General features: G+C 35.9%; 1 protein-coding gene across 1 annotated transcript in view; it reads right to left on the bottom strand.

The window, feature by feature from the left end:
* LOC149544580 (disease resistance protein ADR2-like) overlaps window positions 1-15,411 on the bottom strand; it is a 33,396-nt gene continuing 17,985 nt past the window's right edge. Inside the window, exons 2-6 of the mRNA XM_089796414.1 lie at window positions 4,699-4,828; window positions 4,050-4,614; window positions 2,714-2,968; window positions 1,963-2,607; window positions 1-1,869 (exon numbers count right to left, since the gene is read on the bottom strand). Coding sequence (XP_089652540.1) covers window positions 178-1,869; window positions 1,963-2,607; window positions 2,714-2,968; window positions 4,050-4,614; window positions 4,699-4,828 — 3,287 coding nt within the window. The 3' untranslated portion in view covers window positions 1-177. The remainder of the gene's footprint in view (window positions 1,870-1,962; window positions 2,608-2,713; window positions 2,969-4,049; window positions 4,615-4,698; window positions 4,829-15,411) is intronic.

The raw sequence follows: 15,411 nt of genomic DNA, 5'->3' as shown, positions 1-15,411 counted from the left end.
TGGCAACATACAACTAAAACCCAAAACGTAAAACCATAGATATACATTTGTTACCATTATATATATATATACACTTCTGTTTTCTGTCTGCTTTGCTGCTGATTAAAAGCAATGGAATAGAAGAAATGCAACGCCATATATACATTTCAACCGTGATTCTGAAGGTATAAGAATAGTCTATGTAATGCTTGCGCTTATGCAAGCACTATCAAAATACTCCTGTACCTTGTTCAGCCAATCACGGTCTTCACATACTCTGCCGACGGTCGGAAAAGCCCTTACTTTGCAGTCTATCAATCTCAGAGTAATAAAATTTTGACCATAATTACGCTCTGAACTTTCACACATTTCATCACAACCTTTAGTAACTCCTCCTGCCATTGAAAGCTGCCTTGGCACACACGATTCATATGGAGCAGCGAGAGAGTAATAGAGCTTCACTCCACGGAAAAACCGTTTCACCAACATTGTCTTTTCCTTCAGCCACTGCAACTTTGTCAATGCTTCTGGCAAACTCACATTACTTATGTTTGGCAAGATCTCATATTTGAAATGCTCCAGCCATGACTCATCAGAGTCATCGATTTCCCAACTGTGGGGATCAATTCCATCATATGTCACCTCCTCCTCACAATGCCAACTCACTTTCATTTCCTCCAATCGTGGGCACCCATGCAACTTTGAAATTTCTTTGATATTATCGTTGTACAGCAGATGAAACACTTGTAATTCATGGCATCCTCCAATATTAGGAGGATCTCTAACCCTTCTGCAATTATATAAACTCAAGTTCTTCAACTTCCTCAGTGATGAGAAATTGGGAAACCTTTCTAAGTTTCTCAGTGTGAAAAAGTAAACATCCTCCAACATGACACAACATGTGAGATCCGGTAGCTCTTTTATACCACACTTGCCAAGCTTGAGCACGGTCAAATTTGACAAACGTCTCAAACTAGGAAGCTCCTTTAGTTTCCCCATGTTCCACAATTGAAGATTATCTAATCCACAACAAGTCTCTAAACTTTTAGGCGCTGAATTAGCTTCTGAAGATATATGCAACTCTAATGTCCTTAAAGCACTTGGTGCATGTATCTCTGGACATATAGTCACTGCATCACATTCTGATAAAACAACTTTGGATAGTTTTTTACATCCAGTAAGGAGCGGTGAGGCAGCCATCTGGCTGCAAAAGGTTAAGACAATACTTTGAAGCTCCACGCATTGTGTACAGTCCAGGGGGCTCTTCACTTTATCACATACATTAAACTCCACTTTCTCCAAAAACGATAGACCATTTACTCTGGGGAACTCAGAGAGTGAAGGACAGCGAACAATTATCTCTCTGAGAAAGAAACATGGCGTGAGATCGCCCAGCTGATTGACCACTCTGTTGTCTGCAATGTCGATCTCCAGATATTGTAATGCGACGAGGCTGCTTAGCTGTGGAAGTTTTAGCATGGGATTTACGTCCCTTATCTGAAGCCACGCCATGCATCTCAATTTTTCCATTCCTTCAAGTGCTGCCAGCTCTCTGCAATTGTGTAATGTGAGACTTCTGAGACCGTTCATCATTCCCAAGTCAAGATTGGCCATATTCTGCACACCTACGAGCTGAAGGACAGATAGATTTTGAACATATGTTGGGGCTATTTGGGATGGATTTCGATAAATGCATTGCTCCAACTTAGCCAGTTCGAATCCTGAGTTGGATTTTGAAATCAACCCCCGTGTGCTTGGTCCATCTCCCTTCCACCACAGCCACCTCTCCATCCTTTTTGCTTTGTTTTGGGCAAACTCAATGTAGAGGTCGTGTATGAGGATTTCAGCTTCAAAGCTTTCAATAAAAGCCTTCTTCTGCAGATTCTTGACCTGATCCCATATATAACGAAATCTTAGCTTCCAAAAAGGTTTTAAAAATTGAATCATAAAGTAAACAAGTGTAAGAGCAGAAATTCAACTCACTGCTTTCTTAATATGCTTGATTTCTTCGTTGCAGTTTATTGCAAGCCACTCGGTGACTTTGTGAGGAGACATGTTGGGCGGCCTGTATACAGTGAGAAGTATGAATATGGTTTGGTATATGGGATCCATGTCATCAAAAGCTTTGCACAGCACAGCGAACACTTCATCTAACCCATCACCGGACCCGTCTACCGTGCCAGCTATCTCAGCAACCCATTTTGACAAATTTGAACCGTGTTTACTCAACAGGTAGCCACCAAAGGCTTTCAAGGCCAGAGGATGAAATGATCGAGTGCTGGGACCAATGTCACAACATGTCTCTTTGAACAAACATCTTTTCGCACACTTCAGTGCAAAAACCCTGTCCTGTACACCTAACTTTGATTCTAATGGAAATACCCTTTCTAATAAGATGGCTATGGCCTCTTCCTCCTCAAGTCTTGGGACTCGCATGCATGACTGCTTTACTATCTTCAAGTGCTTAACTAGTAAATGAACACTTCGAGCGCTCAAGAGGACCCAGCTGTTTTCTCCCAAGTCTGCCCTAAGATAATACATTACTTCGTCTATACTTTCTTCTGTGATATTGTCGAGAACCAACAATACCCTCTGGCCCTTCACTTTGGCATTGAACTCAACTTGTGCCTGTAAGTTGAATTAGAAAATGTATAAGTTTGGAGTTGTAAAGAGAACTCTATAGGGAAAGGATGAACATCCAGTAAACAAAAGTGAAAGATTTATATTTTCCAACCTGATTTTGGCTCATCAGTGTTTGGAGATAAGATTGGGGGCGGTGACTGAGATACTGCAGAGCAAGCTTTGTCCTTTCGAATGAATCTCCTCTAGTAAATTCCAGATGACATACTTTACCTTCAAATTCCCCTAATTTGAGGTTGCAGAAAGCCTTGCCAAGTGTAGTTTTCCCGTGCCCAGCTAGTCCATACAATCCTGCTATATGTATTCCCTTTTCGTTGGGCTTAACAGTATTGAAGAGCTCTGCAACCTCCTGCAACCGGTTACTGGAATAATTACATATATGACCGACAGTAATAAGTAATTTGTTGTATGTCAAGCTTGCAATCTGGATTCAATTATGAAGTTTAGGAGTCGAATTTGTTGAGAACTAACTGTATCATTCATTTTTTATAAAAGATAGTTTCCTCTAAACTATTAGGGGAAGAGGTCCAATAATTAACAGCAGTTCAATATTTGTGACAGTTTCAACATAAATATTTTTCAATTAATATTCTTAATAGAGCTTCAAGAAATAAAAATACATGTATTAATAGCTGATCAAATGTGTATTAATAGTCGATCATTTTAAATTTTTTTAAAGTTTTTTGGTTGGTGATCGATCAATTTATGCACCACTATTGGAACATTTCCATAAAGTCTATGGAGATATTTAACCACAAGTAATGGTGTTTTTTGAGTGAGCGACTATTGGTGCATGAACACAGCAAGTTCCAAGCGAACATTTTGAAATGACACTTTTAGACCACTTAGTGTTCCATAATCCTTAAAGAGAGTTCATGAATACTCAAAAGTTGAAAGCTTAGCTTTAAGCTCTTCACTCACATATAGAGATAAACTGAAAAAATTGGCAAAATCTAACTTACGATTTAAGAGTTCTAGGGGCATGAACTTAGCCTAAGCGGCTATTAGAACTTTTTTCCAAGCCACTATTTATAAAACATGAATCAATGAATTTGACTGAAAAACTACACATTTGAATTCTAATAACAATATCAAAAAACAAGAAATTTATTTTTGACTAAAATTATACAAATATCGATACATCAAAGATGTCAACCTGCATCAGAATGCACATCTTTTCATATGATAAAAAAGTTCAAACAACAAATTCAAAGTTTTTATTTACCTAGATAGTTCATGTAGAAACACACTGTTGTTTTCAATAAGTTTCACACTTAAAATGCACTATTTAAACAAAAATCCATATACAAAACTTATTCCACCAAACTTGAACAAATTTGACACAATCTTTATTAAAAAGAAAAGAGAGCATACAATCCAAAAAAAATCAAATGAAAGGAGTGATGGAGGTGAATGAATGGTGTTATTACCTGACACATTCGAGCTTCTCCTTGCATGGCAGGGACATGATACCTTGGAGAGGGTGTTGGAAGTATATGCCAGATTGTTTTCACTATTTCATCTCTGAACTCTAGTTCATCACCACCTTCACTAAGCTTCAGCCCATTTATTCCTCGTATTACTTTTAGAGCTCTGTGCCATTCTGCCCGCCTTTCCTTGCATTTCTCAAACTCTTTCCACTTTTTGTTGTACACTCTAATTCTCTTGAGAGCCGCAGGCTGAATCATAAAGAACAAAGGCAAAATTTTGAGATTGGGATTTTTATCTCTAGCTTTCACGAAAGCAGAGAGTTCCAACATTGGCCACTTTGTTTCCAAGAAGTCCTTGGAGAGAAGCAAAACTGCTAGCTTGCATGTCTCAGTAGCTTCAAATATACGAGGGGCAAAATCTTCTCCCACTGGTAAACAACTTTCACAATCTTCGTCAAAGAAGCATGACACTCCTTGGTTTGTCAGATCTCTATGTAGCTGCCTCACAAAAGTCTTTTGCCGACCGCTGTGACTCAGAAATACATCAAACTTCTGTTCATGCTCACTGTTAATTGAAATAATAAGTGAGATTTAATGTTGGATTCATTTGGCAAGAAAGATATCAACGTTGAAATAAAATGGGTCTTACCCGCAGTTCGATCGGATGACTTGAGAGGACTGCTCTGTGCGTAAATTTGTAGTTGCCCGGGTCGAACGCCGAGCTTGAGAATATTCCCAGCTCCTTAATTTCCTGTGTTGAGTGATCTTTCCTAATATTCCTTCACAAGACAAGTTGGACACAGATCATGAACGTGCATGTATGTTATCGAATATTTCCTCTATGCTAATGTTTATATAAAATTTAGGAATTTAAGATAAAAGCCTCAGTTCTATTTTCAGTTGTTGAATATTGAGAAGTTATTATTGATGTTCTTTTGTCCATTTGACTTAATTTTAAATCTTAATACTTAGAGCAGATCTAGCATAAATGTATAAAGGTATGAACTAAATAATAAATATTTTTATTTAAACTAGCACTTACCTCATAGGTGGTGCAAGGAATAGTTGATGGGCAATTTTGTACATGTTTTAAGTTAACTATCTATATGTCAAACTTTGTGAAATTGAATAGATCATCTAGGTAATTTACTGTGTCTATCATTTGCCCCAATCAAAGAGTTTTCTTGGCCCCTCTAATGATGGCATGGAAAATAGAGTTAGCCAATAGATAGGTTTCTCTGCAATAAATTCTTGTCATGGCAAATGGACCCAATAACTCAAGAAACAAGAAAAGGAAAATCATCTCAACCCACTCTACTAGTGAAAATTCCAAAGAAAACCACCATAACCACCATGCACTATCTTGCTTCTCAAATTTATAAGGAGTGTCAAGTCCATTCTTTATTTAAATAATTAATTAATTAGATGCATAAGATATGATAGTTAAGAAAATGTCTTGATTTTTCTTTTACTATTTTAATTAGTATGGTTTTTGAATTATAATAAACATCTTTTTTATTTTAAAAAAAAATCATCTCTTAAAATAATAATGATGTTGGTGAGAGGATTGAGTAGTCTACAAGCATAATGGATTATGTGGAAGAGAAACACCTCCAATTATATCAAATACAATCACAATACATAATCTAGTAATCAAATAAGGCATGCTACCTCCTAGAGAGAGAGATATGCGCTACTTGTTCTTGAGATATAAACTAAACTTAATTATATAATAACATGTAAGTCATATGCTAACCTAAATAACTAAATAATAATATGTTAAAAATAGAATGACTTGATTAAGAGTTAAGGGGGCATAAGTTGTTTATTCATAACATATGCATGCTTTATGATAAATGGTGTAGCACACTCGCTCTTTAGAGAACCATTATCTTTAGCTAATCAAGTATGAATTGTTCTAAACAAACTCTTCATCCTCCCATGTGGCATCTTCAACTAGTAAATAATTCCACTAAATGAGATATTTGTTTGTTTGAAAAATGGACTCTAGTTCTAATATGATTCTTCCTTCTTCATCTAGCTTTGCTAATTCTAACCAACACAATCTAGATACTTAATTTATATGTATTTATTACTAGCAAATGCCATCTATGGTAGGTATCCTTTTCAATCCAAAATTTCTAGTTTGATTCCCTCCTCTTTGAACAATCAATTCCTTATATCTTTGAATTTATTTAGGTTAAGTGCTAAGTTTTTATATTATAGAGTTTCATTTATCTTGTTATATATATTTGAATGTGTGAGAACAATTCATACCCTATACATGTTGGTTAAAGTAAGTCTATGCCAATGGAAATGCATCAAGTACAAATTAAAGAAACATTATTTTGGGTTAAAATGGTTAAAAACTTCATCCATTATATCTACATCATGGTGATGACTAAAAATAAAAAATAATAAGTCATCTATTGAGTGCTTAATCAAATCAATATGAAGTATATGATCCTTCATGAGGGCTACATCACTCATAACTTCACAATGAGCATGTATAAAAAATGTCATCTTATTTAATTCTCAATATGTTTCGAAAGCTTTCATGTATGCCAAATTAATTGCACTCTTGTAATTCCTACTGTATTTGTTAAATTGACTCCCAATGTCATCTTTTAAAATCAAATAGTAATATTTTACACATATTGAAGTTATTTTAGCTACATTTATTAACAACATTCTTATGTATTTTGTAATAATTGATTTTTTTCCCCTTCAACATAACCTTATACATACATCATAAAGTCATAAGAAAATTAAATCCTTATGCAATTATCATATTATTATTTTTATTTATCTAAATTTGGTAATTAAATGATTTGTTGTAGATTGATGCACATGCTAAATTAGGGGAGGTATAAAAATAAATATTACATACTTCACTTTTAGTCCTTCGCATTGAGAGAACAATTGATCTAATCATATGAAATAATAATTTGATTGCACAATCCAATCTAGATGTCATATTCAAAACTAGTGATACCAAATTTTAAAAAATTATTTTCATCTCAATCATCTATCCATATTTCTATTATTGATAATGTCCACAACATTAACAATTCTATTTTTTAAGTTTTCATTTCTGACTTTATTCATATTTATCTTTTTCATTCACCTTAAATGCCCAAGAGGCCATAAGTAGTTAAAAATATTTATTTTTCCAATATATATAACAATGAAGGCAAGAAATAATAGCAAGCAAAAAAGACAAAATTAGGAATCACAATCTTGTACCTATAAATTATAGATGCTCAACTACTATGCTTAGTCAAGTAAGATATTTCTACACATTTTTAAAGATTCTTTGTTTAATATTTAAAATATTTTAGAAGGACTAACCAATAGTAACAAAATCTTTGATTTTTTTCTTTAAATCTCAATACAAATACAAATCCCCCATAGATTCTTAAAACACCATTATATTTAGTTATTTAAAATATGACAAGTGGTGGAAGACAATACTTAAACTAAAACACAATTGCACCAAAAATACCATTTCAAAAATTGAAAAACCATGTATGATAATATCTATATTAAGTTCACTTTGTAGATAGATCTTTTGAGCATAAAAGAGTTCAAGCCTAGCATCATAGTTATCAAGCATCATTTGAATCCCTCACATTAATTAGCTGACAGGCTATTATAGGTGGAGATTTCATTTGAAACTTGTCCAACCCTTGAAAGAGCTAACTAATTTTGTAGGTGGTTTGCAATACAGATTGGATTCATGAATTGCACATCTTTCAATAAAGGCAATAGCATGGAAAATCAAGTGCATATCATATCACAATTAGATCTACCAATCTGAATATATTTAAGTGATTCAATGGGAGAGATTTGTCCATTAATAGATTCTAAGTCCACCATGAGATCATAACACTGCATGTCATGTTTTAAAATCAAATAGTAATATTTTATACATACATCATAAAGTCATAAGAAAATTAAATCCTTATGCAATTATGCAATTATCATAATATTATTTTTATTTATCTAAATTTGGTAATTAAATGATTTGTTGTAAATTGATGCACATGCTAAATTAGGGGAGGTATAACAATAAATATCACATACTTCACCTTTAGTCCTTCACATTGAGAGAACAATTGATCTAATCATATGAAATAATAATTTGATTGCATAATCCAGTCTAGATGTCATATTCAAAAACATTGATACTAAATTTTAAAAAATCATTTTCATCTCAATCATTTGCCCATATTTCCATTATTGACCATGTCCACAACATTAACAATTCTATTTTTTTAGGTTTTCATTTATGACTTTATTCATATTTATCTTTTTCATTCACCTTAAATGCCCAAGATGTCATAAGTAGTTAAAAATATTTATTTTTCCAATATATATAACAATGAAGGCAAGAAATAATAGCATGCAAAAAGAGAAAATTAGGAATCACAATCTTGTACCTATAAATTTTAGATGCTCAAATACTATGCTTAGTCAAGTAAGAAATTTCTACACATTGTTTAAGGAATCTTTATTTAATATTTAAAATATTTTAGAAGGACTAACCAATAATAACGAAATCTTTGAATTTTTCTTTAAATCTCAATACAAATACAAATTCCCCATAGGTTCTTAAAACACCATTATATTTAGTTATTTAAAATATGACAAGTGGTGGAAGACAATACTTAACCTAAAACACGGTTGCACCAACTATACCCTTTCAAAAATTGAAAAGCTATTTATGATAATATCTATATTAAGTTCGCTTTGTAGATATATCTTTTGAGCATAAAAGAGTTCAAGTCTAGCATCATAGTTATCAAGCATCATTTGGATCCCTCACATTAATTAGTCGATAGGCTATTATAAGTGGAGATTTCATTTGAAACTTGTCCAATCCTTGAAAGAGCTAACTGAATTTGTAGGTGGTTTGCAATACAGATTAGATTCGTGAATTGTGCATCTTTCAATAAATGCAATAGCATGGAAAATAAAGTGCATATCGTATCACAATTAGATTTACCAATTTAAATATATTTAAGTGATTTGATGGGAGAGATTTGTCCATTAATAGATTCTGAGTCCACCATGAGATCATAACACTGCAGGAGTTCTAAGCTGGAATGCACAAGCCCTCTTCATAATCTTAGAACCAACATTTTCTTTCCAGTGATGTTCATGTGAGGCAAGGACCCTGGGGGAGGTGTTGATGTAGGAAGGGAAAGCTCTCATAGGTCATCTCTCATGTTGGACATGGACCATGACCCATTTGTAGAAGTCCACAAGGGCATACAACACCATACCGCTGACATCATCAGTGAATGGCGAAGATCACATAGGCATTATTAGACTGCAAACACTGGAACTACTCATTGTGTATAAATATGACATTTTTTAGATCTCTCTGAGGCGTTTTCATATATTTTTTTAAAGAAAAACGCGGCTTCTCAGCCTTGTAATTTTTTTTGCTCAATCAATGATTTAGTTTTCCATCCAAATTAAGATTCTCTTGTATGGCTTTTGCATATGTCTCTTCGGTTGTTGTAAAGATTACTATTTTTTAAATTTTAATAATTCTTATAGCATATTTTCAACTCCTGGCCTCTTCCAGATTTAGAATTTCCTCATTTTTCTGAGTGTGAGAAATATTGAAACAAATAAAACTCACAACCTAACCCTAAAAAAAATAAAAAAATAAAAAAATAAAAAATAAAAACTGCTCGGGAGCAACTATTACCGAGTGATAAATTTTCCTCGGTAACCAAAGAAACCAACTGGCAGGAGTGTTTATCGAGTGAGCTCGGTAAATGAAGGACATGCAACTTGGTAACCAAAAGGATACCGAGTGAGCTCAGTAAAAGATGAGAGTGTGATTACCTAGTGAACTCGATAGACAAAGCGATTACCGAGTGAACTCGGTAGCCACAGGAGAGTGGAGCTCAGTAGATGAAGACACCGAATGAACTCGGTAGACACTGCAGAGAGGAGCCCGGTAGAAGAGGGCACCAACTAAACTCAGTAAAGACTATAAAATTAAAACTCAAACTAAAGAGAAAACCAAGTGACAGACTTCCAACGTGAACATTTCCACCATTAAAACCAGAGACCCAAAGCTTCAAGCTTTCAAATAAACTTCACAAATACAATGAACAAGAAGTAATGGAATCACGTATGCCTGCTTGCTTACTATTCAACTCTGATTTAAAATATTACAAATCTGGGAGCATACGGCTTCAACCAGAAAACCCTAATATAACCCTAAAACTTCAAACTTCAAACTTCATAAACTTTAAACTTGCAGCTCTAATGGCTGCATACAATAACGCCTAGAGCAATCACTACTTCAACAGGATGAATGAAAAAAAAAAACCAATAAACTATGAACTATGAACTTACAGAATGACAAGTAGAACCATGTACAACTGCAGCCACGACAATGATTTCTTCTGTCTCTGCAACAACTGATCTGCTGATCACTTTTCTCTCTGCCTTCTCTGCTCTGCAACTTCTTCTCTGTCTCCTCTTGTCTACTCTAATCTGGTCGAATGAATCTGATCATTCCTTTTGTTATATTTGCAAAATGTTTTCCCCCCATTTCTGAATTTCAAAAAATTTCACCTACTAGCAATAAATTTATTTGATCATTCTGCAAACTGTCAGGGAGGTAGGTGGGCATTTGGATCTAGGGAGAAACAACCAACCATAATTAATATTCCAATACTCCCCCTTTATCCCGAGCCAAACAAACAAGGATCGCTACTGATCCAAATCAACTACACCAAGACACTCTCTTAGGTGTACAAAAGTCCCAATGCCTAATGGCTTGGTAAAAATGTCTGCTAGCTGCTGCTCAGACTTACAAAATTCTATTTTGATATCCCCATTTTCCACCAACTCTCTGATGAAGTGATATCTGATTTCTATGTGTTTGCTTCTCCCATGGAAGACTGGATTCTTGGACAATGCAATTGATGAGATGTTGTCACAATAAATTGTGGTTCCATCCTCTTGCCTTTCATTCAAATCTATCAAGATCCTCCTTAGCCAAATAGCCTGACATGCTACTGCATTTGCTGCTATGTATTCAGCCTTTGCTGTATATTGAGAAACAATAGGTTGCTTCTTGGATGCCCATGAAATTGCACCCGATCCCATATGAAACATGTATCCGGAAGTGCTCTTCCTATCATCTATACTTCCAGCCCAATCACTATCTGTGTATCCCACCAACTTGAAATTATTATTTGCAGTATAAAAAATCCCAAATCCCTTGGTACCTTTCACATACCTTAGGATCCTCTTTCCCGCTTGACAATGGGAATCCTTTGGTGTTTCCATAAATCTGGAAATCAAACTAACTGCATGCATTAGGTTTAGTTGAGTTGCAGTCAAATACATCAGACTTCCAACCATACTCTTGTATAGTGTTGGATCCACTCTCTTGCTAGAGTCTTCCTTGCTCAACTTCAGACCTACTGCTGTTGGTGTGGGGGCTGCCTTACTGTTCTGCATTTTGAATCTCTCCAAGATCTGCCCTGCATACTTTTTTTGAGAGATGAAGATTCCATCATGCATTTGTTTTACTTCTATGCCTAAAAAGTACTTCAAGAGACCTAGGTCTATCATTTCAAATTCACTTTTCATGGCCTCTTTGAACTCACCAATTAGAGCCTTGTCATTTCCAGCAAAAATCAAATCATCTACATACAAGACAACAATCAACACATTACCATTTTCTACCTTGATGTAGAGAGTAGGTTCACCATTGCTTTTTCTAAAGCCGTTACTCATCAAATATGAGTCATTCCTACTGTACCATGCTCGTGGAGCTTGCTTGAGCCCATAAAGAGCTCTCTTCAACCTATATACTTTGTTCTCTTCACCTGCAACTTCATAACCAGGTGTCTGCTCCACATACACTTCTTCCTTCAATACACCATTCAAGAAGGCGGACTTCACATCCATTTGAAATACCTTCCACTTGTGTTGAGCTGCAATTGCTATGACAGCATGCACAGTTTCCATTCTTGCAACAGGGGCATATGTCTCATCATAGTCTCTTCCATATTGCTATTTGTAGCCCTTGACTACCAGCCTTGCCTTATGCCTATCAATATTGCCTTCAGCATTGCATTTGGTCTTATAGACCCATTTCACTCCAATCACATGCTTCTTGGGAGGCAAATCAGTTAGCTCCCATGTCTCATTTCTTTCTATAGCATCTATTTCCTCATCCATGGCCTTACACCATTTCTTTTCCTTAATAGCTTCCTCAAAATATATTGGATCACTATGAGAAAATAATGCAAAATTAACACTCTCATCATAATCTTCATACCTTTCATCTTGGTATATCTCCCTAAGACTCTTGGTTTTTCTTGGTAACAGGGAGGAGAGTGTGGGATTAGAATCTTCGTTGCTGCTGCTTGGCCCTGACACTTAGTCATGCCTAGAGGAGCACGGTAATGACTGAGGCTGCTTGTCTTTTCTTCTATCTGCTCCTTCTTCTTGTTGTTCATCAACATCCTCTTCATTCATAAATGGCACTTTACTAGAAGTGCTTGGTGACTCATTAGTTGAACCATACCAAGACTGATTTTCAAGAAATTCCACATCTCTTGAAAGAACCATCTTGTTGTTCAATGGGTCATACAATCTGTATGCCTTTGATTCTGGGTTGTACCCTGTGAAAATGCATTTCACACCTTTGTCATCCAATTTCTGCCTTTTCTCTTTAGGCACATGTGCATATGAAACACATCTAAACACCCTTAGGTGCTCACCTGTCCATCTTGTTCGTGACCAAGCTTCCATTGGAATTCTGTCACGGACTGCCTTTGTAGGACACCTATTAATTAGGTAAACTGCTGTTGCCACAGCCTCTCCCCAAAATTCAGTTGGGAGACCTTTCTCTTTCATCATGATCCTTGCCATTTCAACAATGGTCCTATTCTTTCTTTCAGCCACTCCATTTTGCTATGGTGTATAGCTGGCTGTGAGCTCTTTCTTTATGCCATGTTTCTTGCAAAAATTTACAAAAGAATTGGAGGTATACTCCCCTCCTCTATCTGATCTTTGGACCTTGATATAATGTCCACATTCTCTTTCAGCCTGAGCTTTAAATTCTACAAATTTATCAAATGCTTCAGATTTATTCTTTAAGAAATACACCCATGTTCTATGACTGAAATCATCAATGAATGTCATAAAATATGTACTCCCCCCAATGGAAGTAACTTGTATAGGACCGACTAGGTCAGTATGCACTAATTCTAATGGATATCTAGCCCTCCTAGAATTTCCAGAATTAAAGGGAAGCCTGTGTTGCTTACCCAAAATACAAGCCTCACACTTGTCACATGAATTTCCTATTCATGGAAAACCTTCTACCATTCTTTTATTTGACAATAAATTTAAACCAGCATAGCCAAGATGACCATACCTGAGGTGCCATAGCCATGAGGGGTCTTCAATCACACTCCTTAGAGCTGATTGTGTGGGAGGTGCAACACTAACTTGAGATGAGAAACATGTCTCAATCCTCAAGGGAAACATTCTGTTCTTGGTCATTTGAACTGTTGCAAGTAAATTCTTGCTCCCATCCTTCTCTTGAATGACACACATGTCATTCTCCATCAGCACTTTGTATCCATTTTGAATGAGCTGACCAATGCTCATCAAATTGTGCTTCATACCAGGGGAAAAATATACATTTTGTATTTCCCTTTTCTCACCTTTCTTGGTGCGGACCATAATAGATCCTTTGCCCACAACTGGTAGGGTTACATTGTTACCCATTTTAATTTCTGATTTGAAACAAGGTTTCATTACCACTCATGTGGTTGCTACATCCACTATCGAGGTACCAAACCTTAGGGCTTCCTTCTTCACCAACATTACACATGATGAAGGCAGTGTTTTCACTTTCCATATTCACATCAGCCACATTTGCTTGTCCTGACTGATCTTTCTGCTTCTTCCAACATTTTTTTGCATAATGCCCATATTTATGACAATAGTAGCATTCTACATTACTCTTATTTGAGTTGTAGTTTTTCTTACCTCCTCTTGAAGTATTTTGTGAGCTACTTGCTCCATCTACTCTTCTTGAGCTTTCTGCTACAACATTCCTTTGTCCTCCATTACCTTGGCCTCTGCCTCTGGAGTTTCTGCCTGAGCCATTTCTTCCTCTCCCCTTTCCTCTTGAATTTGACTGAGCCTTGAATGCTTGCTCTTGGGTAGAAGAAGATGTGGATCTATTGATCCTATGCTCATGGGTTTGAAGTGTTCCCATCAACTCATCCATTGTCAAAACGGTGAGGTCTTTTGCCTCTTCTATGGTCATGACCAAATTGTCATATTTATGAGGTAAAATCCTCAATATCTTTTTCACTATCCTCTGCTCTTGATAGTCTTCTCCATTTGACTTTAGCTAGTTAATCACATTGGAGGTCCTTGAACTGAAGTCTGCAACTAATTCATTCTCCTTCATGTAAAGGTTCTCAAACTCCCTCCTTATATTCTGCAGCTTTATTGTATGGACTTTATTAGTCCCCTTAAAGTTTGTCTCAAGGATATCCCATGCTTCATTTGCATAATTTGCTGTTGCAATCTTGGGAAAAACAGTTTTAGTCATTGCTACTTCAATCAAACTTAATGCCTTAGCATCCTTCCTCTTTGACTCTTTCAAATGAGTCTTCTGTGCATTTGTGAGAGCAGCATACTATGTTGGATTAGTCACATCATTGAACCCATTTACCAAAAACTCCCACAAATCATTTGCAACCATAATAGTTTTCATCTTCTTTGCAAACATATCATAATTTTGTCCATTAAATGATGGTGGCTGCTGCCAAATCTTTCCTGCATCTCCTACCATGATAAATATCCTAGAAAACAAATGCCCTAACTCACTTTGGATGTGGGGCCTCAAAGCTCTGATACCATGTGAGAAATATTGAAACAAATAAAACTGTTCGGGAGCAACTATTACCGAGTGATAAATTTTGCTCGGTAACCAAAGAAACCAACTAGCAGGAGTGTTTACCGAGTGAGCTCAGTAAATGAAGGACATGCAACTCGGTAACCAAAAGGATACCGAGTGAGCTCGATAAAAGAAAGTGTGATTACCGAGTGAACTCGATAGACAAAGTGATTACCAAGTGAACTCGGTAGCCACAGGAGAGTGGAGCTCGGTAGATGAAGACACCGAATGAACTCGGTAGACATTGCAGAGAGGAGCCCGATAGAAGAGGGCACCAACTGAACTTGGTAAAGACTATAAAATTAAAACTCAAACTAAAGAGAAAACCGAGTGACAAACTTCCAGTGTGAACATTTCCACCATTAAAACCAGAGACCCAAAGCTTCAAGCTTT

Source organism: Cupressus sempervirens, chromosome 8 (genome assembly GCF_028749045.1).
Source record: "Cupressus sempervirens isolate cs-2001-9-10 chromosome 8, ASM2874904v1, whole genome shotgun sequence".
NCBI lineage: Eukaryota > Viridiplantae > Streptophyta > Pinopsida > Cupressales > Cupressaceae > Cupressus > Cupressus sempervirens.
This window is presented reverse-complemented; position numbering and strand designations above follow the sequence as displayed.